The sequence below is a fragment of the Nasonia vitripennis genome, chromosome 4 (genome assembly GCF_009193385.2).
Source record: "Nasonia vitripennis strain AsymCx chromosome 4, Nvit_psr_1.1, whole genome shotgun sequence".
In the NCBI taxonomy this organism is placed as follows: domain Eukaryota; kingdom Metazoa; phylum Arthropoda; class Insecta; order Hymenoptera; family Pteromalidae; genus Nasonia; species Nasonia vitripennis.
Window position 1 is genome coordinate 31,451,801 of NC_045760.1, and position 27,787 is coordinate 31,479,587.

The 27,787-nt window shown below is 37.9% G+C and overlaps 4 protein-coding genes and 1 long non-coding RNA gene across 12 annotated transcripts; 3 read left to right on the forward strand and 2 right to left on the reverse strand.

Annotated features, from left to right (window-relative positions):
- Positions 1–2,000: 2,000 nt before the first annotated feature.
- LOC100119604 (putative zinc finger protein 840) lies at positions 2,001–6,861 on the reverse strand. 4 transcript variants are annotated; one of them, XR_004344930.1, is made up of 5 exons: positions 6,772–6,861; positions 3,215–3,351; positions 3,052–3,128; positions 2,506–2,975; positions 2,001–2,432 (listed from the first exon to the last, which is right to left on the reverse strand). XR_004344930.1 is itself a non-coding variant. In XM_001603296.6 (5 exons), exons 1-5 carry the CDS (start codon positions 3,615–3,617, stop codon positions 2,381–2,383), a joined length of 831 nt encoding a protein of 276 aa, XP_001603346.2. In that variant the 5' UTR covers positions 3,618–3,876; the 3' UTR covers positions 2,001–2,380. The 4 variants fall into 4 exon arrangements, 1 of the variants encoding a protein (XP_001603346.2); XR_004344931.1 differs by having other exon boundaries at positions 6,767–6,861; XR_004344929.1 differs by having other exon boundaries at positions 6,543–6,861.
- Positions 5,002–9,332, forward strand: LOC100678191 (multidrug resistance-associated protein 4-like). 3 transcript variants are annotated; one of them, XM_032599806.1, is made up of 4 exons: positions 5,002–5,099; positions 7,780–8,743; positions 8,821–9,024; positions 9,096–9,332. In XM_032599806.1, exons 2-4 carry the CDS (start codon positions 8,345–8,347, stop codon positions 9,171–9,173), a joined length of 681 nt encoding a protein of 226 aa, XP_032455697.1. In that variant the 5' UTR covers positions 5,002–5,099; positions 7,780–8,344; the 3' UTR covers positions 9,174–9,332. The 3 variants fall into 3 exon arrangements, with proteins under 3 accessions (XP_032455697.1, XP_016845401.1, XP_003428242.2); XM_016989912.3 differs by lacking the exon at positions 5,002–5,099 and adding an exon at positions 6,846–6,996; XM_003428194.4 differs by lacking the exon at positions 5,002–5,099 and adding an exon at positions 6,851–6,996 and having other exon boundaries at positions 7,784–8,743.
- Positions 9,333–9,943: 611 nt separating this feature from the next.
- On the reverse strand, positions 9,944–11,538 carry LOC107982180. Its single transcript, XR_001729728.2, has 2 exons — positions 10,739–11,538; positions 9,944–10,081 (listed from the first exon to the last, which is right to left on the reverse strand). It is a non-coding gene; the product is annotated as an uncharacterized LOC107982180 (long non-coding RNA).
- Positions 11,516–17,812, forward strand: LOC100119530 (multidrug resistance-associated protein 4). 3 transcript variants are annotated; one of them, XR_004344932.1, is made up of 17 exons: positions 11,516–12,503; positions 12,596–12,706; positions 12,832–12,966; positions 13,048–13,252; positions 13,325–13,544; positions 13,625–13,781; positions 13,874–14,123; positions 14,191–14,382; positions 14,448–14,734; positions 14,806–14,989; positions 15,058–15,398; positions 15,484–15,743; positions 15,809–16,039; positions 16,111–16,653; positions 16,780–17,223; positions 17,300–17,503; positions 17,576–17,812. XR_004344932.1 is itself a non-coding variant. In XM_031930381.2 (17 exons), the coding sequence occupies exons 1-17, from the start codon at positions 12,430–12,432 to the stop codon at positions 17,588–17,590; spliced, it is 3,843 nt and encodes a 1,280-aa protein (XP_031786241.1). In that variant the 5' UTR covers positions 11,730–12,429; the 3' UTR covers positions 17,591–17,812. The 3 variants fall into 3 exon arrangements, 2 of the variants coding, with proteins under 2 accessions (XP_031786241.1, XP_031786242.1); XM_031930381.2 differs by having other exon boundaries at positions 11,730–12,503; positions 16,111–16,643; XM_031930382.2 differs by lacking the exons at positions 11,516–12,503; positions 12,596–12,706 and having other exon boundaries at positions 12,879–12,966; positions 13,098–13,252; positions 16,111–16,643.
- A 582-nt stretch (positions 17,813–18,394) lies between these two features.
- LOC100119497 (multidrug resistance-associated protein 4) lies at positions 18,395–26,662 on the forward strand. The gene is made up of 18 exons (XM_001603213.6): positions 18,395–18,689; positions 19,088–19,266; positions 20,918–21,028; positions 21,441–21,575; positions 21,659–21,863; positions 22,043–22,268; positions 22,335–22,491; positions 22,556–22,805; positions 22,887–23,084; positions 23,297–23,583; positions 23,656–23,839; positions 23,897–24,237; positions 24,312–24,631; positions 24,721–24,951; positions 25,026–25,552; positions 25,624–26,067; positions 26,145–26,348; positions 26,418–26,662. Exons 2-18 carry the CDS (start codon positions 19,193–19,195, stop codon positions 26,493–26,495), a joined length of 3,972 nt encoding a protein of 1,323 aa, XP_001603263.2. The 5' UTR covers positions 18,395–18,689; positions 19,088–19,192; the 3' UTR covers positions 26,496–26,662.
- Positions 26,663–27,787: the final 1,125 nt, after the last annotated feature.

A 27,787-nucleotide genomic window follows, 5' to 3' on the forward strand; every position in this document is an offset into this window, starting at 1 on the left:
TCGTGTTTTATGCGCCGGGAGAGTAAAGTGGCCGGTAGCCTTCTGTGCGCTTTATTGTGCCGAGGCGCTCTTTTCTGCGGAAGTTTCGGTGCGCTCTGGTGATGGGCCGGTTTTTCGGAAGGTTTTTGTTTGTTTTCTATGTTTAGCGGCGGAGAGAAGAGATTTTCGGTGAATGGGCGAGTGGGAGGTGGTGCTGTGATTGTTGGAGTGAGGATACTCGAGGAGACGTTGTAGAAGCTTTCGACTGTGAGCTGAGAAGGATTTTTTTTATCAGATTGGTAAAGGTATATGAGAGTATTTTATTACATAAATCTAAAAAAAAAAACAATTTCGTGAATCGAATCAATTTATAGCTGTACACACTCTCACAAAGAGTTCACAGCACTCGACTTTTACGACAACCCTTAAACCTCGAGCGCGCGCGAACAAGTCCTAATCTCCGAAAATCCCACAAAACAGTGTATACGAGCTCCTTTTTCTCCGGAAAAGAAATAAAAGTCGCCCCCGAGAGGGGCAAGAATCCTCGCAAGCCTGGAAGAATCGCGTCGGCTCGAGTTCGAGTGATCATCGGCGCGCGACAAGGTCCCCCTGCGGGGGAGGATTTTCCCTTTTCTCAAAGGTTCGGCCGAGCCTCTTTGTGGGCGAAAACAAGCGCTAATCGTGACGGCGGGACGTCAGCACTTTCCAGCCCCCAGTTGACTTCTTTATCCTCTTTGACCTTTTCGCCGCGCGGGTTTGATTTCTTCCTTGCGGGTGACACACTATATACAGGCGGCTTCTTTCTGTGCAAGCGATGCGTTTTTTTTTGGGTAATAATATCTTTGGGAATCGCTCGGGTATTAATTATGATTTTCCAGGGAGAAGCTCTTGGATCCAGGGCCTGTGGGAAAGGCGACAAGTGTAGCGCTTATACTGATGGGTGTATCGAATTTTTTGTCAAAGGGATTCTTTTTCTCTCGGACGCGACGACTCTGGATTGATGCGGACGATGTGTCGTGTTTATTGGAACGGATTTATTTTTGATGTAGGTGTGCTTAAGCTTTTTTTGTTAAGTATGAGTGTATAAGCAGAATTTAAAAAATTCTGTTCTTGCATCGATTAAAACTGCCTTAAAGAAATCGAAGCAATGTGAAAAATTCCATCTCAAAGCGACCCACTCGATCATCCGAATCCACCTGCCACCTCTGTTTAACAAAGTTTACGTTCCCGCTTCGTCGTCGGCGAAATGCCGAAGAAAAAATTCCTCGAAACACGGGGACAGGCGTGAAAATCGGCCAAATTAATACATTCACACCAAACCGAGCCGCACAAAGAGTGCACAGCAGAAAAGAGTGAAAAACGTCTCTATACACACACACACACAGTATACCCCCAGAAGCGCAAAAGTAGGCGGCAAAAGTGCGCGGCGTGTATTCCGGCGAATCGAGGCCGATATTGCCGTGTCGGGGCGTGGCTCACGAGGACCATTGTGTCAAAAGTGCCCCGACGACTCTCGCTGTGTATATATATATATATATATATATATATATATATAGTATACAGAGCGCGCGTCACTCTTCTGCCGAAAAAGGGCGAACGCGCGCGCGCTGCGTTTGATCTTTTTCTTTCTCCGGCGACGCGATCCATAACTTTTTGTCAACGCGATATTGTGCGGGTTTAATTGAATCCGCGGGGGACGGGAGCGTCGCTACCTCTGATGTCTTATTTTCTCATGTTTTTATAAATATGATTTTCGGGATTATACGGCCCCCGTTCCGTGAACTCGGGATCGGAGCGAGGAGAGCACTTTGTAGATCGCGGTGGGTTGTGCCGAGGAGTTTTTTTTTATTGTGATAAAATTGGTGGAGGAATTTCTTATATGGAGTTCTATTGCTTGTTCGGGGAAATTTTTATTTATTGGGCGGCGTTCGATTTGTACCTGTGTTATATTATAGCGGAGAGATGGATCGAGATCGTATCGTGGCGTTGATTTTTGATGCGATGTCACAGAAATAAGAAGCTTTTTTAAATTAGAATGCATTTATTTTTCAAGTACATCATAGTACTTGATATAGCTATATCATCATAATTTTTGGAATATATACAATTTCATTGGATCTGTTTATGTGGCATTCATATCATCCTATTATATAGAAAATTGCCACTAAGATTTGTTGGGTGCTAGAGACCAATTCTCTAGATAGAGATCACAGATATCAGTTCAAAACAAGGCATTATCACTTGAACGGCCAATTAACTCTAGAGCAGTCATTTTTTTAAGTCGTTAATTTAAGTCGTTCAAGATGTGGATAAGACCATACTATTATGTACATGTATGTACAAACTAATAGCAAATGTGCACTTATTACTATTTCCCATCTGTATGTACATTTGAACGCAACTACTCATGTGCATCAACATACCAAGATCCGATATGTGTATTCAAGTGATCACTGCAATTAAATGTTGATTTATTAAGATACTTTATTTAAAAACTTTTCATGCAGCAACTAATATTTTTGATACCTGAAGAGAACCTCATCGCTAAATGTCATTTTGCATGACCTGCAATACTGAATTCGAGTTTCTTCATCATCATTACTATCTACAGTTGAATGGCTGTGCTTGCTTAATTCGTCTTTACTTTCAAAACGTAATTCACAAGTATCACATTTGTACAGGCGTTGATCCATATTACTTTTATGTAATTGACAATGATTTTCATAATTGTTTCTAGACGTAAATTCTATGTTGCATATATTACAGGTAAAGTGTGTTTTGTTATGGCTATAAAGATCTGTTATATCAGAGAATGACTCTTTGCAAACTAAACATTGTAAACTATTTTGCTTGTCTGTTCCATTTTTAATAAATACAGTTTCTTCTTGTGGTTTGGTTCGATTCTCAGACAGCGGAGATGGTCGTGAAACTATTTTTTTTATTTCAATAGTCAATCGGAAAGGCTTAGCTTTACTTGTTGTGTCATCATCTGAGTCCTGGAAAATATTACATATTAATAAAAATCATTGCTTATTCATTTCAAATTTTCAAGAGGGCAAAAGTATTACGTACCAGGGACTTTGACTTTTTGCTGGCGGGTTCGCTGTCTGAGACAGTTACAGTCTCATAATTTGTGTTAATTTTCAATGCTGTAAAAAGATAAAAGTACATACACTTAGTATGACATTTATATAGTAATAAAAGATTCACAGTTGTTTGCTGTATAAACACTTACATTCAATTGTAGGAACTGCATCTGGCTTGAGACGCCTCGCCGAGTCAAAAGCACTTGTACCGAAATGAAGTTCGCAGAGATAAGGTTTTTTTTTATCATTCAATGTCACACATATCCTTTTCCATTCATTTCTCAAGCTGTAAGATACAGATTTAATGTATAAGCAATATAATAAATAGAAAGATTAAATAAATGAGTCCACAGCTATGAATTTGTAGGTTAACTTTTAAATCGAGTAAAATTTAAATGTAATAGAGTATAAAACAACCAGCCAAAAATTCTTGTTAAAACGACTGATGTATACGTACTTTTTATCGACTGGAAATGGATAAAGCTCTAATTTTTCACCATCTATTTCAATTTTTTCATTTGACGTACAACCTTTTGCATAACATTTAATCATATTTTATCGTGAGTACGAGTATTTATGAAGTAAGGATTTTAATGATATCCGATACTCGACAGCAAGTAATTCATGGACCTTCTTTTTACTAATTAAAAGTTTCGAACTATATAAATAAAACAAATCAAACAAAATAAACAAAGCGACGAGGTGCTATGTACGTATTATATATATGTTTGTATTGTTGTGAAAATCGATCCTGAATCCATGTCCCCGCAGAATCTGTATTTCTGGAACGCGGAACAGGATCGATATATCTCGAACGCCCGAATGCGGAAATATTTGAATTAACAAGGAGTTGATTAAATATTGCTATTAAATTTAGAAGACAAAACAAACAAATACACTCGAGAATAAAAAAACTATACCAGCAAATTAAAATTTCTGGTGCAGTGGTGCAACAAATCAAATCGAAATTTTCGCGCATGCGCGTGTAAGCTTGGCGCAAAATTTGAAATTTGATTAGAAATCCATTATGCATTCATTAATTCGTTTATATTCTGCAATATTAAACATTCCTTATCGTTCGTTCTTGCTTCTCAGAATTCTACGCAAATCAATGCACACACGCATCAGCATATTATTTTCTGTGTGCTCTATATATCATGACTTTATGACATTTATGCGTAAGGAAACTTCAGTAAGTGATACGCGATACTTAATAAGGTATAAGAGATGACAAATTATGATGTCAAATATGACTGTCAAACTCAATTATCTCCTGACAAACTATGTGCGTTTCGTTGATACATATAAATCAATGTCTGGAGTGGATATGCTAAATTAAGATTATTTCGCGATCGAACGATTATTACCCGTGGAGACTTATTACACAGAAGCATATTTTAAATAATTAGTGCAATACTAATTGTGTGAAATTTTTTGATGCGAAGGTATAGGGGACGAAAGAATGTGCCGATCGCGCTTTGAACCAAGATTAAAACATCATTGCATTCCATGTAATCAGAGATCAAAAATTCCGCGTTTATCGAGAATCCTTATCAATTTCTGATTTTTCAAAAGATAACAAAGCAAAAGTTTATCTCGATCAATCTTTCGTGAACAATGGATAATGACATACAGCTATCGCTGTATAATTTTTAAAGCAAATATTGAAACGGATTTCGATCCCAATATTGGATATATAACACACGATGATTTATGTGCGAATCTATATTGTTTACTTATAATGGCATTTGATCAACCACACCTAAGTAACTCACAAACTGCATATCTCTCTGTACGTGATGTAATTGCATGTCATGTGTTTTATCTAATCTCCTGACTTCAAACAATATAAATGACATCACCAAGGTATCGTTCATCGAAACATTTTCCTCCTATCTATAAGTATTAATAGAAAAATGAAAAGACAAAACGCAGTGCCGGAGTAAGTTCGATCGAGACAGGAAATCTATTTACTATTCATACGATCGGCAGCTATCAGCATAACGTATCAACGCTTGCATAAGAGTCTATTGGGTATATCAAACAGAATTATTAGAAAAAGAATACGAAGCTTGTGCCACTCCTCTATAATCGATGCATATTACAACTTCTGATTCGTTAATTTCGGCTTCTGCTTTTTTTACACCTTATCTGTAAAACCGTCGAACATACAGCAACGCGTGTTTAGTCAAATATAGAATAAGGCGAAGTTGAAGTTAAATTCACGAATGTAATACCGATCTCTATACCGATTTTGTCTACAGATATAAAACCGAGCGATTTCTATATATGAGGCATTCTACGAGAAGTCGGACACTTCGCGGTCGAAAAATCGAGCTCTTGCAATTTTGAGGGCACACTCTCACTAGACCAAGTTTTTTACCAAACCCTATGCCAACAATAAAAGTTACGGGCCAATTACTAATTACCGAAAACAAGCATTTATTGCGCCTCCGGTAATTAATTATCGAGTAATCCATATTTTTTCCGGCATTAATGAACAGCGGAGCCCGAGATCTTGTATTTAAAATAAAACTCGTCAAAAAATCGAAAATCTGAGAAAAAAGTGAAAATTCTGACATTTCAGGCATTTTTTCCCATTTTCGACGATTTTTACCCTATTTTAACCTGCTTGCAACTTTCGATAGAGGCGGTTGTTTTCAATGATTTTTTTTTTAAATTTAAGATTTCGGGCTCCGCTGTTTATTAATGCCGGAAAAAATAACGATTACTAAGCTGGGTAATAAATTACCCGGGCGCAATAAAGACTATTTTTTGTCAATTAGTAATTGGCCCGTAACTTTTATTGGTGGCATAGGGTTTGGAGGTGGCACCCATGCTTTTTACATATTGTACGTCCAAGCGCATGTAAAAAAATTGGTTTGGTGAGTGTGCCCTCAAAATTCCAAGAGCTCGATTTTTCAACCGCGAAGTGTCGACGACTTCTCGTATAATGCCTCATATATAGTATTAACTGCGTTAACTCGAAAAATTCGTTAAAAAGTAGCTGCACGCGTATCGTGTTCGCCAAAGGATATAAATGCACTCGTTTCACTCCAATAAAAAAGCACACGTGTGTGCTGATACTTCTCTTCTTTTTTTTTATTTCTGCGCTGTTCGTCGGCGCTATAGTTGTCGGCCTTGCCTGAACGCGTTGATTGTTATTATTTATGGCTTCTGTGTATAATGTATATGCATCAGACGTTTACTGTTCTATAACCTTTTTGATAATTTTACATCGAAGGTTTTCTAAAAATTCGATATGACCTCGCGTTTGCGTTTTTAAATTCCCATCTGATTCTGTTATAAAAGTCGCGTCGCGTATACAGGTGCTTAAGGTATAATTACGGTTATCGCTAATGCGCCGAGTGACAATTAAAAAGAGTCACTCGCCATTTGCGAGACGGCAATTCATCACTGAACAATTGTATTTTTGTATTAACGGTAAAAACAAATGTAAATTTAAAAAATACTTACTGTTTATTGTATACAAAATTTATACATAGAAATGCTTCCTGTAACTGACCACATTTTGAACAATGTTACCTTATTTTTTAATTACATACGCACGAAATAGAAAACAGATTTTTTATAGTTATTTTGTACAAATAAAATGCAATTAAAATAATTTTTGCTTTAATAACTACTTTCCATCTTGGTAATCTCTAAAAAATCTAAAAATCTCAAAAAATATAATATACCATACACTCTAGTATCCCCGCTATATACTTCCTGGCGATATCTTTGGCTCCTGCTTCACGAGCCCATACATTGTACTCACGCGCAGTCGAGTCTTCTACTAGCCAGGCTAAAGACACGCCACTCGACGACTATAGCTATTGCTGCTGCTCCACTTTTTCGAGGGGGATTGCTCCGCAGCTGACGCAGTTTGTTTGGGGAGACTGAGGAGCTCAGCTGTGATTGGATTTGTGTGGGTGTTGATGTGTTTTTCGAATTTTTCGTGCTCGCAAGTGGTGATATCGTAGACCGTAGGCGTGAAAAAGTTTGAAGCTTTTTTGATTTGTGATTGAAACGTAGATCCTATCGAGATAGATGACTGCAACTGGTGCTTTGGAGTTTATTGAATTCGTTCGCGTATTATTCATTTTTTTTAAATTTTTGTTCGTAGTTTCGAGCGAATTAATTTGCATCGTATCGTGGCTAGAAATTGAGACACGAATACTGTTGTATAATTTGTAATCTACCTGACTTTTTTATCTACATCCCATTGACGATAATTGAAGAACGTGCACGGGAAAAGCGAACTACTGTTAATGTTGAATCTTTACACACGCAGAAGTTAATAATGACATTATCTGTACACCGTTCAAATTTAAGTGGCTCTTAGTGCTTATACAAGCTGAAATATCAAACGTTTGAAATGCGATCCCTATATAGGCTATTCTGAATCCACATAACAAAAAGTTATAAGGATTCTGTCGAGCCGTTTAAAAAAAACGCATATCAGCTGCTTATATTTCCCGATTGTTTTTAATCCGCGGCACGTCAGCGATGCTTCTGCGCGTTGAAAACTCTTCATTACGAAAGGGGAAATTCTCGCACATAATTTGTAACCCGCGAACATTTTTAATAGAGACTCGTGGGGTTTAATAATCGCTAAGATTTTCGATAAAGAGTACAAAAATCAGAAGCCAATATTTATTGATGCTAAATTCGATAAATCTTATTATCTAATGTTTACATGTACTTTCAGATAGCTGTTTATCACAGACGGTTCCCGCAAAAAAATGGTGTTACGATTAAATACTTGAAATTACACGGTGATTAATCAAAGCAGCCGATGTCAGAGAAAGACGCACTATGGACGGTAGTGAAAAATTTGACAGTCCAAATCCGAGGCTCAAAGCTAGCATAGCAAATACCTTGCATTATTTGTAATAAGGCAACGGAATATTATAAAAGTAACTTTTAGCTTACGCCAGCAAGTTGATACACGTGCTTCGCCAGAAAGTCGCGGTCAGAACTGACGGCAGAGCGTTACTGATGAACGAGATAGTCTATGGGATAAGGGTGATCAAGATGTACACCTGGGAGCCAGTTTTCCAGAAGCTGGTCCTCACCGCGAGAATGTAAACGGTTTGCACTGACGAACTGTAAATTGAAGTATGCATTGGTGGTAGTTGGATCCATACTAATCTTGATGAACTAATCTTTATTTGTCAAAACGAACGAGCTTAAACAGATAGTGACATCAAACTACTTGAAATGTGCCACTTGGGCCACGTCTTCCTACGCTGAGCGCACGGCATTTTTCTTCTATGTTTTGGTCTAACATGACAAAAGTTGAAGGTGGGCTGTATGTCGATGGCATCGACACTAACAGGATTGGTCTGAAAGACTTGCGCAGCAAGCTGTCGATTATCCCTCAAGAACCGATGCTGTTTTCGGCATCGCTTCGAGACAACCTAGATCCTTTCCACGAGTTTACCGATGATGTTCTATGGTCAGCTTTACAAGACGTTGAACTGAACAAAGCTTTTGTTTCTCTCGATCAATCGGTTGATCAGAGTGGCAGCAATCTCAGCGCTGGTCAGCGACAACTGCTGTGTTTAGCAAGGGCGATTGTAAAGAGGAATAAGGTTCTCGTTTTGGACGAGGCTACTGCCAACGTGAATCCAGCCACGGATGCTTTGATACAGAAAACTATTAGAATCAATGTGAGTCTTCTAAAATGTTTTGAAATTATTATTCTACAATTACACGGCATTAAAAAATTATTTGTATGTTGTTATAGTTCAAGGACTGTACTGTATTGACGATAGCGCACAGATTAAATACAATTATGGACAGCGATAGAGTTTTAGTGATGAATTTTGGAGAAACAGTGGAGTTCGATCACCCGCACATTTTACTTCAAAAGAACAATGGATATTTTACTAAGATGGTGCAACAAACTGGTAACAACATGGCCGAGCACCTGCGTAAAATCCCAGAGGAAGTAAGTTCTCGAAAATCATTTAAATCTCCTAAAATACCCTGCAAGTACAATAATTTTAAATAAACTTCTAGGCTTACAATAATGAGAAACCATTACCTACGACTGATAATCGAACAGTTAAAAATGGAGTCAACAAAAAAGTTGATTAATTCTTATTAACCTGAGCCCTAGGATTTTTAGTATATTTATATTGTACATATTCATTGATACAATATTTTCGAAAATCTATTTTTTAGCAATTGTGATATAGCAGTGTAAATAATGTACTTCATAACAGAATAAAGAATATTTTTTATTTTGAATAACTCCTTCTGCCTTTATTATTAATTTTTCTTGAAATTTTATTTTAGTATTTGTTTGAATTGTATTTTTCATTTCCTGCTGTTTTATCATCGTAGAGTTACCATCAAGGCCTTACCATGTCCAGTTGGTAACCTATCCTACTTAATTCTCGCTACCTACCTTATCCACGGGTCTAGTGACCCTAGAGTCTCACACACACACACACACACACACACACACACACATATATATATATATATATATATATATATATATATATATATATATATAACTGCTGCATGCGCTTAAGGCGTAAGATTTTAACGGGAAGTCTAATTTCATGATTAGTAAGTTTCAGTGTGAATTAATTAATACAATAAAATACTCTATTTTCTAAAAAAATTGACAATATGTGTCAACAAAAGTAATTTAAATGCAAAAAACATGCATGTAATAAAAAAAGTCAATATAGAATAATATGACTCACAACGATTCGCAGTCGTAATAATATTGACATTTTAGCAAAACAAAAGGAATCGTTTAACATACGTCGTTGAGGAAAACCAGACATTGGCAGCTGCGAAAATTCTTACATCTCTAGCACCAACATTAATTTGAACGAACTATATACATCAGCATAGCATCAGCTCATCCGTTTGTTCTGTTTTTTTTTGCGTCTCAGCAAATGCCTGCGTAAACTGCACAAGTATCAGCATATTTTGCGTGTCCTCTGCATCACGCATTTATGTAAGCGAACTGCAGTCAGTGATCCTTACTAACACGAAGAAGATAACAATTATATATGATTAGTAAACTTGCCTTGAGAGAAAATATTCACGTTTCGTTGATGTATTATAATAAAGATTGAATGATTGTAAAACCACAAAAATTACTGAAAGATTTTTTTATAGAATTATTACAATGCGAAAGTAAACATTTTTTGATGAGCATATATTCAAAGCGAAGAAATGTGCCGATCGTGTCTTAACACAGCTAAATTAAGAACAATAAAAGAAAATTAGAATGACATTGCATTCCGCGTAACCGGAGAACGAAAATAAAAAAAAAACTCTGGAACAGTTATAACTGGATGAATGACATGCGATTTGTTTCGCTACAGTGAGGGCTGATAGCCAAGCATTGATTTATATTCGCATTGAGTAATCTGCTATACTTATGCTTTACACTGCTGCGTTTACCAAGAATCATTATAAACTTTAAACGGTCATTTTTTACAAAGAAAAATAACGGAATTTATCGCATTTCTTTCTATGCTTCATGATAACAGAATATAATGACATAATTATCGCTATTATTATTTTCAAGCCAAGTATTGACTCTAACTTTGATCCCAGCCGACCAATAGACAATAAATTACAATGCGCAAATCTATTGTGTACTTATAATCAACTATGCTTATACTATAACTTACAAATTGCAATTATCTGTTCACATGACGTCTCATATGCTTTATCTAATCTCTATAGACTCTTCGCATAATATATAAGTTCAGCACTTCGTGAAGACATTAGGTATCGACCATAATTCACTGTATCAAAATGAGTTCAGCTCATTCATGGAGAGTAGAAATACGTACGCACAATGCTGGAATAAGTTCGCAGCTGAGACAGAAAATCTATTTATTATTCATATCGGTAGCTCGGCAGAGTTTCAACGCTTACGTAAGTGTCTTGTGGGTAATACATAATTAAGAGAAAAAGAAGATGAAGTGTGTGCCACTTCTCTGTAATTGATGCCTCTCAAAACTTCTAATTTAACGGTCTCGCTGCAGACGGATATTGCAAGCACTTTTATTTAGACTTGGATTGGTACTCGGGTTGCAACCTGCCCATGTTAATTATGCACTGGCACTTGTGCTAAAGTACTTCCGCGTCGTACTGGTAAACAGGAATCAGTTGAGAATAGGTTTGAAGAAACTATACCAACAAGCTGAAGTGGCATATAAGTTTTGCATTAATAGTTGATGTGTTCTGGTTCTGAAGCTCTTGATGCAGAGACTATCAGATATTAAGTACTGGATTTATAATCCTATTGGCATGGGCATTTGGTCTAGATAATAGATGTAATCGTACACAACCAATATTTTTTAATAAAAATTCGTAGCCTCACCGTCGAGTTAGCAAAACCTGCATCAGGTTGAAGAAGCAAAATTCTTGCCAGTTACGGCGACACTGCTAATGCGTCGCCAACCAGGATATCATTTTAAGTGCCTGAAAGTGCTAGAGCAACCGATATGCCCATATCATCAAGTACATTTACAGAGCCGTTTGAAATTGAATGATTGGCTAATTGTTGGTTATTCATAGAGTCAAAACGTTAAATTGACACGATTACGATTACGTACTTAAAGATAAAATATTTTTCCCAGAAGAAAATATTTCTAATCCACCTTACCTGCCTTGTTTTAATTGTTCGCTCAGCCCAGCACCAACCAGTTCGTTTATTCTTTCCGTGTCTTCGTCCTTGTGTAAATTCGATATCTTGAGTGCACTTTCCAAGAACTTTTACAATTATATTCGTGGCAGTCGACTACCACTATTAGTCCGACTGAAGTCGCGCTGTGCTCCACAACTTGCTGCTTCGTCTTTTCGAAGGTGATATTCCTTCATGGTTGGCAGACTTGGTTTAGGGAGACCGAAGGATTGACAATAGCAGTTGTGATTTTTGCGCATTTAGGAGTGTGTGCTCCCGATTTTATGTGGCACGCGAGATGAGATATTCTTATAGACATAGGAACGTATCGTGGTTATCTATGGTTTGTGATCAAAACGTGGAACCTTGAAGATTGATGATAGTAGCTAGCGGTTTGAAGGCAATTAATTTTTTTTTTTTTTTATACGCGCATTGTTTCAGTAGCTTCGTATGATAAGTAGTGAAAAGCACATAGACCTCGACTTTACTTATATTACATGGATAAGCAATATCCTGCAATAGTCAAGACCGGTTTTCAAGAAAGGTCGCCGAAACTCGATTTCGTCACGTGGCGCATTTACGTAAAATTTTCTTAATGTGTTACCGTCCATTATTAGCATTAGTTGGCACGATGAAAAACTGAAAATTGCGTAATGATTAACCAAAGCAGTGATCATTAGAGAAAGCACAATGGAAACCAGTGAAAAATTTGACAGTCCGAATCCGAGGCTCAAAGCCAACGTAATCAGCAAAATATTTTTCTGGTAAGTCGAGAAAATAATCATTATCATATGGCTAATTAGATGAAATGATTGGCATTCTGGTAATTTATAATCTTTATTGTCTGTTTTTACAGTTGGCTGATCCCATTGTTTTGCTATGGTAGACGTAATGAAATCGAACCAAAGGATATTCACAAAGTTTTGCCGAGGGAAGTTAGCGAAACACTCGGTAATCAGTTGGAAAGGTATCAATTAGCTTTCTTTGTAGGAATAAATAAACTTTATAATACTAAAGATTGGATATATATGCAGATATATCTTGCGAACAAATTGTCTATATACACGACTGATAAAATTTATCCATTAACAGCTATTGGAAAGAAGAATTGGAATATGCCAAAAATAAAAAAACAAAACCAAACTTTCACAAAGCTATCCTCAGAACTTTTTTCTGGCCCTTCATATACATTGGAATCTACTCTTTCGTCCTGACCGTCGTCATCAAGTAAGTCAACGCGTAAGCCCTTCGTCGCAACTGATGGTCGAAAATGTTTCAATTGTTCATTCTTGCACCCTTTTCTATTAGACTGTTGCAGCCGATAGCTCTGAGTCTTTTAATCCGACACTTCTCTCCAGGTGCCACCTCGACTACGAACGAAGCTTACCTCTACGCTTCCGGGGTTGTACTCATGGGGTTCATGGAGTCCATAATAATATGCCACATAACATATAGTGGCCGAGAACTTGGTATGCAAGTCAGGGTCGCTTGCTCGTCTTTGATCTACAGAAAAGTATGCTGTCATAACCTTTTTAGCCCTGTGTTATCGTTAAGTTCAGCATACAAAGTTTCTTCCATTCTGCAGGTTATGCGATTGTCCTGTGCATCGGCGAGTCAAGGAGGACACGTGCTTACCCTATTGTCTAACGATGTGACCAGATTTGAACAAGTTTACGCATTTTTAAACTACGTCTGGATAACGCCTATTCAGCTAATAGTGGTAGCTTACCTTACCTGGATGAGCGTTGGAGTAGCCTCGTTGGCTGGGATAGTTTGTATGGTCCTTCAGACAATACCGTTGCAAAGTAAGCCCTGATATTTACTATTATTGAACAGTGGAAAAAGGGTTGTTGAGATTTAGGTAATTCATTCAAGTAATTTTTAGTTTACTTCGGGAGGCTAACACACGCGTTCCGTCACAAGATAGCGGTGCAAACTGACGGCAGAGTATCGTTGACAAGCGAGATAATCAATGGAATACGCGTGATCAAAATGTACACCTGGGAGCCAATTTTCAAGAAGCTTGTCTGTACCGCGAGAAAGTAAACCGATTCTATCAAATCTGTAGATTAAAACATGCACTAATAGGCGGTAATGGTTCGGACCTAACTGACTTATCTTCATTTATGTATAGACTCGAGCTGGCAGAGATATCAGTATTGAACTACTTGAAAGGTGTTGTTTGGGCCTCAGGAATGTACTCTGAGCGCACGTCAGTTTTCTGCTGCATTTTGGTCTATACCCTGCAAAACAACATTTTGTCAGCAGATAAAATATACTCAGTGGTTCAGCTTTTCTGCGTGCTGCAATTTACTTTTGGTTCCTTGGTTCCTCGGGGCTTGCATTTTTATGCAGAGTCTCAGGTATCGGCCATCAGGATTCAGGTGAGAAGAGTAAACGTTGATGAAAAAGCGTGATCATATACAGCAATAATAAGAAGTCGTATTACAGAATTTTTTACTATCTGAGGAAATTGAGACCACCGATCGAAAACGGGTCAAGAGCGGTGAAGCCAATATCTCTATTTCGAAAGTGACGGCTTCGTGGACTAAGGAGTCGATTACGGATACTCTTCAAGAGGTCAATGCCACTGTGCCGGCGAAGAGCTTGTGTGCTGTTGTCGGCCCTGTTGGGGCAGGCAAGGTATGTTCGAAGAAGTAACTTATTGGTTTAGTTGAGTTCAATAAACTTGTCTACTCTTCTTTCAGAGTTCTCTTCTAAAATTGATATTAGGCGAGTTACGGCCAAGCATTGGTCGCGTGGACATCCAAGGTAGTGTTTCCTACGCTAGCCAGGAACCCTGGCTGTTTTCTGGATCTGTGAGGAACAACATCCTTTTTGGGCAGTCCTACGACGAAGAAAAGTATAACAAAGTGACTAAAGCATGCTGTCTCACCGAAGACTTCAAGCAGCTTCCTTACGGAGATCGGACCCTCGTGGGCGAGAAAGGGTCTGCTCTCAGTGGTGGTCAGTGTGCTAGAGTAAATCTAGCTAGGTAAGGTCATTTATATTTTAACCGAATTCACGATGCATACAATTTTGACAGATCTTGTACTGTTCTTGTAGAGCTGTATATAGAGACGCTGATATCTATTTGTTAGACGATCCTCTATCAGCGGTTGATACCCGGGTTGGTAAACGCCTCTTCGAAGACTGCATCAACGGATACTTAAAAGGTAAAATTCGCGTTTTGGTGACTCATCAAATGCAATGTTTAATCAAGGCAGATGTGGTTGTTTATCTCAAAAGGGTAAGTGAAGAAGCATATCCACATGATTCTCCGTCGACGATAAAATGTTGTAATATACGATTTTGCAGGGTATCGTTGAGTTCCAAGGAGATTTCGAGAATTTCCAAATGCACGACCAACAATTTTTGTACAAGCAGAAAAATCACGCTAACAAGAGGCAGCTTTCCGTAGAAAACATGGTCGAAACAGAAGATAATGGACTTGTTGGCTTAAGCAAATCCGATGTTGACAACAAACAGGAAGAACCGATAAAAAATGAAGAACAGGTGGCGAAAGGAAGCTTATCCTTGTCTCTCTATTGGCAGTATTTTAAAGCGAATGGCTCATACTGCTTGCTTTTTGTGTACCTCGTTGTAACTATATCGGCTCAAGTATTTACCAGCGGCTCCGACTATTGGGTGTCGTATTGGTACTGTAACAAACATATACGAATGATAAATACGTGTACGAGCAATAATTTTAAATAACGAAAGAAATAAACATTCTATTCTTAGGATTAATCAAGACCAAACTCGTATGAGAGTACATTATGCTGCCGAAGGACAAAATAGTGATGCGAATGTATCGCCATACCTTGACCGAACGTTCGCACTTAATGTTATGGCAATACTAGTGTTTGGTTGTGTCATCTTTGCAACAGCGAAAAATGTTTTATTTTATATTATTTGTAAAAGATCGAGTTACAACATCCACAATAGAATGATCGATTCCGTATTGAAAGCGACCGTGAATTTTTTCGACGCCAACTCGTCGGGTATGATAATCATCTCATTGTTAAGGATCCGATTTACCTTCATAACCATTGTTTTTGTCCTACAGGTCGTATCCTCAATCGCTTTTCCAAAGATCTTGGCGCTGTAGACGAGGTTCTTTCGTTAGCTATGATGGATTCGTTTCAGGTATTTTCCCTAGTAACTGGAGTTGTGGTTCAAATAATTATAATCCATTGGTGGATGATCGTTCCAATGTGCATCATGCTTATTATCAACATCAACATACACAATGTTTATCTCCAAACGGCACGCTGTGTTAAAAGATTAGAAGGGAACAGTAAGTGCGCTATCAAACACTTTTCACAGGTACTTGAGGTATTTCAATTAACTTGCGAATGATTTTTCTAGCTAAAAGTCTTGTATTGGCTCACGTTAATTCAACCCTCGACGGTCGGCTAACGATCAGATCGTGTCAAGCTGAATCAATGGTCTGCAAAGTGTTCGATCATCACCAAGACGCCCACACCGCGACGTTTTCGCTCGTTCTTACAACCAGTACAGCCTTCGGATTTTGGGTGGACTTGATTGCAATGTTCTTCGTTGCTCTCGTCACCTACAGTTTTGTTGTACTTGGTACAAACGATTTCTCAGGAAGCGCTGTGGGTCTAGCCATCACTCAGATACTTTCCATTACGATTCTACTACAACATGGTATGAAGATGAGTGCTGAGATGGTCACGCAAATGGTCGGAGTCGAAAGGCTTTTCCAATTCACTCATCTCGAAGAAGAAGGTCCATTAGAGAGTAAGCCTGGAAAGAAACCTCCAAAATCTTGGCCATGTAAAGGAGAACTTGAATTTGTGAAACTAAATCTCAGGTACAACGATGGCGCGGATACTGTCTTGAAGAATCTCAATCTAAAGATTGAGCCAGGAATGAAGGTAATCGAATGTAAGAAAGACATATTTCAAAGTTCGCACGAATTGTCGATTTCCTGTTTTTGCATATTTTATCTTTATCTGCGATAAGATCCATTGTTTGCATTAACATTACTTTTTTTTAAATACTCTTCTCAAGGTTGGAATAGTTGGGCGGACAGGTGCAGGGAAGTCTTCTCTCATATCAGCGCTCTTTCGGCTCGTAAAAGTCGAAGGCGGGTTAATCATCGATGGTGTAGATACCACTAGTATCGGCCTCAGGGACTTGCGCAGCAAACTCTCGATCATCCCTCAAGAACCGATACTGTTTACCACGACTCTCCGTGACAACCTGGACCCTTTTCATGAGATTCCCGATGATGCGCTATGGTCAGCTTTACAAGACGTTGAACTGAACAAAGCTTTTGTTTCTCTCGATCAATCGGTTGATCAGAGTGGCGGCAGTCTAAGCGCTGGTCAGCGACAACTGCTGTGTTTAGCAAGGGCTATTGTGAAGAGGAACAAGATTCTCGTCTTGGACGAGGCTACTGCCAACGTGGATCCAGCCACGGATGCTTTGATACAGAAAACCATTAGAATCAATGTGAGTCTTCTGAAACGATTTGGAATTATTTTTCTACTTGAACACTATAATAACCAATTTTTGTATGTTGTTACAGTTCAAAGACTGCACTGTATTAACTATAGCACACAGATTAAATACAATTATGGACAGTGATCGAGTCCTAGTGATGAATTTTGGAGAAGCAGTGGAGTTCGAGCATCCATACATTCTACTTCAAAATCACAATGGGTATTTTTACAAGATGGTTGAGCAGACTGGAAGTATGATGGCCAAGCGACTGGAGAAAATTGCAGAGAAAGTAAATCAAAAGTCATTCAAATTTCATATAATGTATTTTTTATAAGTACCATAATCAACCATTATTTTTTAGGCTTACAAAAGTTAAACGTTTGCACTTACTGCTGAAAATCGAATCAAACTAAGCATATCATGAAAAAGCGTAAATTTTTCTCTTATTCTATCAACCCGTCGCATTGTATATTACATAATATCCAATTCTAGAGCTACACTGTTTTCTTCATTGTGCATGTCAACCCTTTGCATCATGATTTTGTAATTATTATCATAAGTTTTTATAATAAATTCTTGCTGGTTAATTAAAACATAATACGTAGGTGGTAGAACTTTTTACGAGATATAAGAAATGGAATATCACCGCGAGCAAAATATTATCTATAGAATGATTTACTTCGACTACTGGTGATTTTGAAGTCAAAACATTTTTCCTCCCTAAAGCCGTTTGAAAGTTACGTCAGTTGATAGAAGTTAAGTAAAGGGATACCTATAGGAAGTGGAATTGTCGGTTCTTAAAAAACCGCGAGTGCGACTGGCGCTAAATCAAGACGACACTTCACCAACAGAGATAGAATATGCAACTGATATAAAATTCATTATCTCCACGTGAAACCCACTAGCTCCACTTCGGCCTCAAGACTTCCTCCGCTTTCCCGCGTCGAGAATAGCTCGACTCGCTCTCAGCATTACGTAAATAAAAAATCCGCGAAAAAGTAGCACATCGCACCGAGTCACGATCAAAATGACCGGCCCAACGCATCGCGTTCACCAGAAAATATAACTGCACTCGCCGCACTTCGATAAAAAAGCCCACGTGCTGTTTCTCTTTCTCTCTCCCGCTCGCGCACACTTCTTTTTTTCTCTTTCCGCGCGCGATGCGTTTCGTCGGCGCTAGTCGTCGGCCTTGCCTCAGCGCGATATCTTTGGCGCTTGTTCCGTGAGCTCTATACTCGCGCGCAGTCGACTGCTACTAGCCAGGCTTGTACTGGCTGCTCCGCTTTTTCGAAGGGGATTCCTCCGCGGTCAGCTCAGTTTGTTTGGGAAGACCGAGGAGCTCGGCTCGTGCGCGCGGCTGTGATTTATGCGGGCTTCCGATTTTGTGTAGTGCGCGAGAGAAGTGATATCGTTGTGTTTCTCCGATTTGTACGATCAAGGTCTGGAGATTGTCGAGCGCAGCTGATGCTTCGGAGGTATGATTAATTTTGTCCGAGTAAAGTCGTATGGTCAGTTTGGCTCTCCTTTTTTTCTTGGCTTCTCGTGCGCTGCTCTGACGTAATACGGGTTTTTCAAGCGGTTCAATTTGAGTTGGATTGTAGACTCGAGTATCGAGATATAAATATTATTATAGCAACTGGCCTACTGAACTTTGTTATCTATGTGGCTTCGATGATAATCGGGTTAATGAATGATAAAAGAAGACACTCAAGTTGATTAATTAGCGGAATTTTAAATAAAGTAGTGCGGAAATCAAGAGGAAGCCAATGGATTATGCGAATTATTCATCGAATGTCGATGCATTGTACAGTGCTTCGACGAGCTAAAATCGACAAATGTTTATCTGATGTTATCTGATGTTATGTATTTGCAGACAGTGGGTTTATCACAGGCTTTTCTCGCAAAAAATGCTACTATGATTAATAAATGAAGAATTACGAGGTGATCGATCGAAGCAGTCGATGTCAGAGAAAGCACCATGGACGCCAGTAAAAAGTACGATAGTCCAAATCCTAGGCTCAAAGCTAACATAGTCAGCAAAGTATTCTTTTGGTAAGTTGCAAAAAAAAAATTATCTTCGTACGCTAATTGGATGTGATGATTCAGACCATTTGACTCCGTTTCATGCGCTCAATAAAGATAATTGTTATAACAAATAAATTTTACAGCAAAGCTATTGTTAGTAAAAAATTTTCAAGTGTCATTAATTTGGCAAAAGAAAGTCTCTCATTTAATGCACGATAAATCATTTCTTCCGCAAACTCTAACAACGTGCTTCAAAAGATTACTAGGTTTATTTCTCGAATTAAATTTTGGCATTCATAGTTACTCTGAGATGCGGACTTCTCGTGATTACATAAGAATCTTTATTTACTTCCCGGGAAATATTAAAAGAACTCTAAATCTTCAGAAATACACAGGAAGCCGTTTCTGTAGCATTACGATCGCTATTAGAAATAATAATGTTTATGCAGGTATAACTGCGAAAACGAATTTACTATTGCATAAAGTGCAAGAACAATTACACGCACATAAAGTACGTAGCTTGTATAAGCATGAATGCAGAAAACAGAGCAGTACATAATACATTGCCAAATTATAGTATAACGGGAACATTTTATAGTGAGATTTTAGATAACGATCGATGTGAATAATTGTGTCAAGTGACTTGGACATTTTGATTGATAGGGAACCTATTCGTAATGATGATTTGTATTACTTTTGTCCGGAAATTCTGCTTAGAAATATAGCATTTATAATCATTATGGAACTTATCATTAGATTATTACATAATTGTTGCAAAAATATTTTGAAAACATTTTGAAGATCTACGTTAATAGATGTATATCAAACTCTTTTTATCAATGAAAATTTGTAGCCACGCATTTATAGCCCCAGATCAGTACTCCGAGATTAATGTTTCAAAATATTTTGATTAGCCCAATTGGAGAGTAAAAGAGCTCTGACGTCAATTCACATTCTAGGATGGTCCAAAATATCTATGTAATATTTAGTTGAACCTATTTGCAGCTTCTTATTTGTTTATTCTGATTAAATGTGCACTACGATGACTGAGAAATTTCAAATATTTGCAATATAAATAAGAAAATGATGTTGTAAAACTGTTGTATTAAAAAACTTTAAACTTCGTTTCCACACTGAAGAGAGTTTTTTCCGGCAGACTAACCCCGTAATTAGATTATCGTTTGCAGCTATGCTGACGGAGATAATTGGTTTTTCTATTTCACTGCACTTACTTGTTAGCAGGTGGCAGTGACGTAAAATTAGAATGAATAAAATTTTGAATGCATTTTTTGTCTATATTAATGACAGTTTTTTAAATGAATGAAGTGCATTGGTGCACGAAATGTGCTTAATTCAATAATGAATAAAATTGATGATTGATTAGGATTGAATAACTGTGCTAATGAGATGTATTATTGTGAAGGAAAACTTGTTATTATATTAGTATTCTAAAAGCAACATAACTTATAGTCGCTGTGTAATTAACGAGAGTTTGAACGATTCAATATAAACGTTTGTTCCTTTTGAATAATTTTACAATGGGTTTATAAAAATTCCATGCATATAAATGGCAGAAAATTATAATATATCTTTGAATTATTTAATTTTCATTTTAAAATATTTGATTAATTAACACTGGAGAAAAAATATTCTCAATTATTTTTTCTTTTTCTTACAGTTGGCTGATTCCAATATTTTGGTATGGCAGAAAAAATGACATTGAACCAAAGGATATTCACAACGTTTTGCCAAAAGATGTGAGCGAAACACTCGGGGATAAATTAGAAAGGTATCATTTTTTTCAATTTTATTTCAAATCTTAAAGTAAAATATTCAAGGTTCTCTTACTACAGTAATGAAAACGCGTTTTTAGATTTTTCAAGACAAACAGAGTAAAGTAATCAATATTTAATAAAGACATAAGATAACATTTCTAACAAATCACCTATAACTGTTTAAGCAAACTAATAAATTGACTATAATGCACAGTGGACTAAGTTTATTAGTTTGCTCACCGCATGATATATTTATTCAGGGTAATTTTTACGCGAATTTCGCATACTTTTTAATAATCTTAAATGATACTAGGTGATGCAATGTCTCTGACTAATTACAGCGAGTCTTTGATTACAAACCCATGTAATTTCCGAGATACGAAGATATCTTGCACCGTACTACAGTTATAATTTAACCCTTCGCAGAAATTGGAAAAAAGAAGTGGAAAATGCCCAAAAGAACAAAAGAAAACCAAACTTCCGTAAAGCCATCCAGAGGACCTTCGGCTGGCCCTTCATGCATCTTGGGATCTACGCTTTCCTTCTGACCGTTGTGATCAAGTGAGTCGAGCCACGTGATCTTCGTCACATCTCTCATGGCTGGAAAAGTTTCAATTGTTCATTCTCGCACCCTTTTCAATTAGACTGTTGCAGCCGATCGCTCTGGGCCTTTTAATTGGACACTTCTCTCCGAGCGCTACGTCGAGTACGAACGAAGCTTATGCCTACGCCTCCGGCGTTATACTCATGACCGTGTTGGAGTCCGTAATGTTTTGTCACGTTGTATACCAGTGCCGAGAACTCGGCGTCCAATTGAGGGTCGCGTGCTCGTCTTTGATCTACAGAAAAGTATGCTGGCGTAGCTTCTTTTAATGCTTATAAACGATTTAAATTGACGCTTTGTAATTGTCGATTTTACTGACTTATGGTTCAACAGTTTATTTTCGCATATACACGTGTTTGTACAATTATATTCGTACGAGGGCTGCATATGATTTATGCGAAAACCGGTCTGCTTGGTTTTGCAGATTATGCGATTGTCCTGTGCAGCGGCGAGTAAAGCATCGGGCGGACTCGTGATTAACCTGTTATCCAACGATGTAGTCAGATTCGAACAAGTGTTCACATTTTTGCACTACATTTGGATAATGCCTATTCAGGCGGCAGTGGTTGCTTACCTCATTTGGAGGAGCGTCGGTGTAGCCTCGCTAGCCGGGGTATTTTTCATGATTCTGCAGACGATACCGTTTCAAAGTAAGCTGTTTTAAAATTGTGCGATTAATGTCGAGATCGAAATACTTAATCAGGGGTGATTTTCAGTTTACTTCGGCAAGCTGATACACTCGTACCGCAAGAAAGTCGCGGTCAGGACTGATGGCAGAGTACTGCTGATGAACGAGATAATCAACGGAATACGGGTGATCAAGATGTACACCTGGGAGCCAGTTTTCCAGAAGCTCGTCTGCACTGCGAGGAGGTAAGGTGTTCTAAGTAAAATTATAATACGCATCAGTGAAAGTTACACCTTTATATATTCACAGGAACGAGCTCAAACAGATTGTAGCATCAAACTACTTGAAAGGTGCCACTTGGGCATCGTTTTCTTACGCTCAGCGCACGGCCTTATTCTTTTGCATATTGGTTTACGTCCTGCGAGATAACGTTATCACGGCTGACAAGGTATTCACGATAGCACAGCTTTTCAGTGTGATGCAATTGACTATGGCAGCCTTGTTTCCTCGAGGCTTGCATTTTTACGCAGAGGCGAAAGTATCGATAAATCGGATTCAGGTGAGGCTCGTGATTGTCGAGAGAAATTTACGATTACTGGTTGACGTGATTGTACAGCTATAACGAGAAGTCGTTTTACAGAACTTTTTACTATCTGAGGAAATTGAGGCCACCGATCGGAAACAGGTCAAGAGCGATGATAGCAACGCCAATATCTCTATAACAAAAGTGACCGCTTCGTGGACCAAGGACTCGATTACGGATACTCTTCGAGATGTCAATGTCACTGTGCCGTGGAAGAGTTTGTGTGCTGTCGTCGGCCCCGTCGGTGCAGGCAAGGTATGCGTCGAAATGATGATGTACTTCTATTTCGCTGCTGATTTGAGGGGCTAACACGAATTTTCTTGTTGAAAAATGATCAAATTTTGTTATCCCCCCGAATTAGCGGTGTCACAAGCGAAAGCGCACAACGATCGCCTTGTGATGCAAAAATTAAAGCGCCGCCATGGCCCGTGTAGTTGATTCGCAAACCTTTTCGTCCCTTCTTTTAGAGCTCTTTTCTAAAATTGATCTTAGGCGAGTTTCGGCCAAGCATTGGCCGGGTGAACACCCAGGGCAGTGTATCGTACGCTAGCCAGGAACCTTGGCTGTTCTCTGGATCTGTGAGAAACAATATCCTCTTTGGCCAGCCCTATGATGAGGAAAAGTACAACAAGGTAGCCAAGGCTTGCTGTCTCGTAGACGATTTCGAGCAGCTTCCTCATGGCGATCGGACTTTCGTGGGCGAGAAAGGAGCTTCTCTCAGTGGTGGTCAGTGCGCCAGGGTTAATTTAGCTAGGTATGATGACGTTTATTTTCTAACTTAATGGACAGCATCTGAATTTTTCAAATAATTATGTTGTTTTTGCAGAGCTGTGTACAGGGACGCTGATATCTACCTGCTAGACGATCCCCTTTCAGCAGTTGATACTCGTGTTGGTAAACGCCTCTTCGAAGACTGCATCAACGGATACCTAAAAGATAAAACTCGCATTCTAGTGACCCATCAAATACAATTTCTCATGATGGCGGACTCGATCGTTTATCTCGAAAACGTAAGTGACACATAGCCACAGTCCTGTGATCGTTTTTCATCTGGAATAAATACACAGGGTAAAGTCGAATTCCAAGGAGATTTTCAAACTTTCCGAAAGCACGACAAGCACTTTTCGCATATGGAAAAAAACGATTCAAGTGAGAAACAGCCAGCTGAAGAAAAAGAAGCCGATAACGATGCTGATGCACCTCTAGATCTGACTACTTCTAATGACGAGGACACTCGTGAAGAGCCAAAGGAGACTCAAGAGCTGGTTGCGAAAGGAAGCGTCTCGAACGCTTTGTATTGGAAATATTTCAAAACTGGTAACTCGTACTTCATACTCCTTCTGTATGCCATAATTTTCATTGTGGCACAAGTGTTTAGCAGTGGTGGTGACTATTGGATAGCTTATTGGTAACGTAAAATAGTTATTTGTGTTAAAGTAGTGGCCGGAAATAAGCAGGTATTCAATAATTATTTATTTCTAGGACTAGACAAGAAGAAGCCCGCCTAGCAAGTTCAATTGCTCAAGAAAGGAACAATATTACCAATGAAACAGACACATTCACGAATCAAACTAATAATCAGAACATTACAGTTACGAAGATCATGGATGCATCACAATATCTCGACACCGAATTAGCACTTTATATTTTTGCAATATTAGTTTTCGCCAGTGTCATAATGTCAACTGCGAGAAATGTTATAATTTACAGAATTTGCAGGAATTCCAGTTTACAAATTCATAATAAAATGATTGACTGTATACTCAAAGCACCCATGCGATTTTTCGATGCCAATCCCTCAGGTATATTTTGAGATTTCCTTAATAAATTATAACAGTCGTGAAATGGATCTACAATTGAGTTCAATAATATTTATATTTTTGTCTCACAGGTCGCATCCTTAATCGTTTTTCTAAAGATCTCGGAGCTGTAGATGAGATTCTCTCGCTAGCTATAATGGAATCCTTTCAAGTGGTATCTATTCTTCTCGGAGTTATGATACAAGTACTTATCATCAATTGGTGGATGGTTTTTCCAATGTGCATCATGCTGTTTTTCCACCTGAACATAAAGAATATGTATCTCTCTACCGCTCGTAGCATAAAAAGACTAGAAGGAAATGGTAAATACCTGGACTGCCCTTAGAATGATCGCTTTAATACTCGACATGTTTGAATTAAATTTTTATATTTTTAGCTAAAAGCCCTGTATTTTCTCATGCCAATTCGTCCCTAAATGGACTACTCACGATTCGCTCGTGTCAAGCTGAATCAATGGTCTGCAAAGAATTCGACGGTCACCAAGACGTCCACACTGCCACATTTTCCCTCGTTCTTTCTACCAGTACAGCTTTCGGATTCTGGATTGACTTGGTTTCTGTAGCATTCGTCGCTGTTGTCACGTATAGTTTCATTTTACTCGACAGCGTATCAAGTGATAGAGTAGGTCTGGCTATTACTCAGACATTAGTCATTACTGGAGTGCTTCAACATGGGATGAAAATGGCTGCTGAAATGGTCACACAAATGATCGGAGTCGAGAGACTTTTCCAATTTACGAAGCTAGAACAAGAAGGCCCATTTGAAAGTGAACCTGGAAAGGAACCTCCAAAATCATGGCCGAGTAAAGGAGAGGTTCAGTTTGAAAAGTTGTACCTCAGGTACAACGCTGCGGTGGATCCTGTTTTGAAGAACCTTAATGTGAAGATTGAGCCAGGAATGAAGGTACTCTTTTAAATGATGATTCATTCATCATCTGAAAAAAAAATATTGATTTTTTTTCTTAATTTTTGCAGGTGGGAATAGTCGGACGAACGGGCGCTGGAAAATCGTCGCTCATAGCTGCGCTCTTTCGACTCACAAAAGTTGAAGGTGGGCTGTATGTCGATGGCATCGACACTAACAGGATTGGTCTGAAAGACTTGCGCAGCAAGCTGTCGATTATCCCTCAAGAACCGATGCTGTTTTCGGCATCGCTTCGAGACAACCTAGATCCTTTCCACGAGTTTACCGATGATGTTCTATGGTCAGCTTTACAAGACGTTGAACTGAACAAAGCTTTTGTTTCTCTCGATCAATCGGTTGATCAGAGTGGCAGCAATCTCAGCGCTGGTCAGCGACAACTGCTGTGTTTAGCAAGGGCGATTGTAAAGAGGAATAAGGTTCTCGTTTTGGACGAGGCTACTGCCAACGTGGATCCAGCCACGGATGCTTTGATACAGAAAACTATTAGAATCAATGTGAGTCTTCTAAAATGTTTTGAAATTATTATTCTACAATTACACGGCATTAAAAAATTATTTGTATGTTGTTATAGTTCAAGGACTGTACTGTATTGACGATAGCGCACAGATTAAATACAATTATGGACAGCGATAGAGTTTTAGTGATGAATTTTGGAGAAGCAGTGGAGTTCGATCATCCGCACATTTTACTTCAAAATAACAATGGATATTTTACTAAGATGGTGCAGCAAACTGGTAACAATATGGCCGAGCACCTATGTAATATCGCCGAGAAAGTAAGCTGAAAATCATTGAAATCATGTAATATACATTTTTGCATACAATAATTTAAAATAAACTTTTAGGCTTACAAAAAAGAGACGACAGTACCCGAAGCTGAAAATCGAACAATTGAAAATGGAGTGAACAAAAAAAGTAATTAATTGATAATAACCTCAGCCTTAGGATCGGACGTAAGATTTAAGTTTATTTGTATTGTACGTTTTGATACGATATTCGTGAAAATCCGTTTTGTAGTAATTGTGATAAAAGCAGTGTAAATAATTATATGTACTTTATAACAGAATAAAGAATAATTTATTCTTTTTGTATCAAATGTTTTATTTTTAAAAATGAATCCGCCCTTTCCTTAATATTTTACAAGAAATAAACTATTTTCTATGTAATATCCGGGTAGTGGGTAAATTACAACTTTTATAATCACCTGAGAAAACAGTTCTGTTGAGACTTGCAATATTAAATATTTATAAATACAATAACTGAGTATTTCTTTTAGGCTTACGAACATGCGACGACTGAACTTACTGCTGAAAATCGAACAATTAAGAATTACGTGAAGAAAAAAATTAACTAGTTATTTAATTTAATTCTAAATGTAGCACTTATAGCTGGGCAAAATATATTATGAGAAATAAGAAGATTTGACATAAGATTACCTCATTTGAAATTTGTTGCATTTTCAAAAATTCCTCTATAACATTCATTTATATTAAATATAATGATTAAACTTCACACTCAGGCTAAAACATTTCGCGCCCTTGATGTACATCAGTATACTATTAGAAAAAATATATAGAAGTTTTATCTTTTTGAGTAAATACAGTTGGAAATAATGAATGCGCCCATAGTTTGACTATACTTCGCTATTAACATAGCTCTTATATTGTGTGTAATAATCATAATAAAAATGAAGCTTTAGAATTTTAATACTTATCGACACATAAAGGAAATTCGGGTAGTAAACTGATATTTAGTCTAATTTTATCAATGTGAACACGTTTCAAACGTATTTCGTATCCAATACCAGGCTTATTGAGACGTTCATTTAATTTCTTCTCTTGTACCAATCAATTTTGTTAATTTTTTAACCGGCGCTTTAAATTTCACTACCCTGTTGAACTTATATATAATAATTAATATTTTTATCGCTTTCGCCTTTTTTTCAAATGCAGCTGCAGATTCGTGCACGGATAGGATAATTATTAATATTTTTGTAATTAGTATATTTAATTCAGTAGTATACTGAGTGGTATTATATTATTAGGAAGAAGAACCTGGCAAATCTTGTGGAATACACGTACATTCCGGAGTGCCACCAGCCCAAAAGCAGGAATTACTTAATGCCCATAATGCTTGTACATAACACTTTGATAAAATTTAGTATTTTCCTTTAAAAAAATTTTGCTAATTATTTTTTTCTTAAATGAAGAAATGG

What these genes read in the sequence shown, in the direction of transcription:
- LOC100119604 (XM_001603296.6), bottom strand. Translation starts at nt 3,617, where the DNA reads ATGATTAAATGTTATGCAAAAGGTTGTACGTCAAATGAAAAAATTGAA. An exon ending in TGCAGTTCCTACAATTGAAT is followed by an intron (nt 3,129 to 3,214) that starts GTAAGTGTTTAT and finishes ATCTTTTTACAG; the next exon opens with CATTGAAAATTAACACAAAT. An exon ending in AGCGATGAGGTTCTCTTCAG is followed by an intron (nt 2,433 to 2,505) that starts GTATCAAAAATA and finishes ATTTAATTGCAG; the next exon opens with TGATCACTTGAATACACATA.
- LOC100678191 (XM_032599806.1), top strand. Translation starts at nt 8,345, where the DNA reads ATGTTTTGGTCTAACATGACAAAAGTTGAAGGTGGGCTGTATGTCGAT. An exon ending in AGAAAACTATTAGAATCAAT is followed by an intron (nt 8,744 to 8,820) that starts GTGAGTCTTCTA and finishes ATGTTGTTATAG; the next exon opens with TTCAAGGACTGTACTGTATT. An exon ending in TGCGTAAAATCCCAGAGGAA is followed by an intron (nt 9,025 to 9,095) that starts GTAAGTTCTCGA and finishes ATAAACTTCTAG; the next exon opens with GCTTACAATAATGAGAAACC.
- LOC100119530 (XM_031930381.2), top strand. Translation starts at nt 12,430, where the DNA reads ATGGAAACCAGTGAAAAATTTGACAGTCCGAATCCGAGGCTCAAAGCC. An exon ending in ATCAGCAAAATATTTTTCTG is followed by an intron (nt 12,504 to 12,595) that starts GTAAGTCGAGAA and finishes CTGTTTTTACAG; the next exon opens with TTGGCTGATCCCATTGTTTT. An exon ending in CTCGGTAATCAGTTGGAAAG is followed by an intron (nt 12,707 to 12,831) that starts GTATCAATTAGC and finishes ATCCATTAACAG; the next exon opens with CTATTGGAAAGAAGAATTGG.
- LOC100119497 (XM_001603213.6), top strand. Translation starts at nt 19,193, where the DNA reads ATGGACGCCAGTAAAAAGTACGATAGTCCAAATCCTAGGCTCAAAGCT. An exon ending in AGATTGAGCCAGGAATGAAG is followed by an intron (nt 25,553 to 25,623) that starts GTACTCTTTTAA and finishes TAATTTTTGCAG; the next exon opens with GTGGGAATAGTCGGACGAAC. An exon ending in TATGTAATATCGCCGAGAAA is followed by an intron (nt 26,349 to 26,417) that starts GTAAGCTGAAAA and finishes ATAAACTTTTAG; the next exon opens with GCTTACAAAAAAGAGACGAC.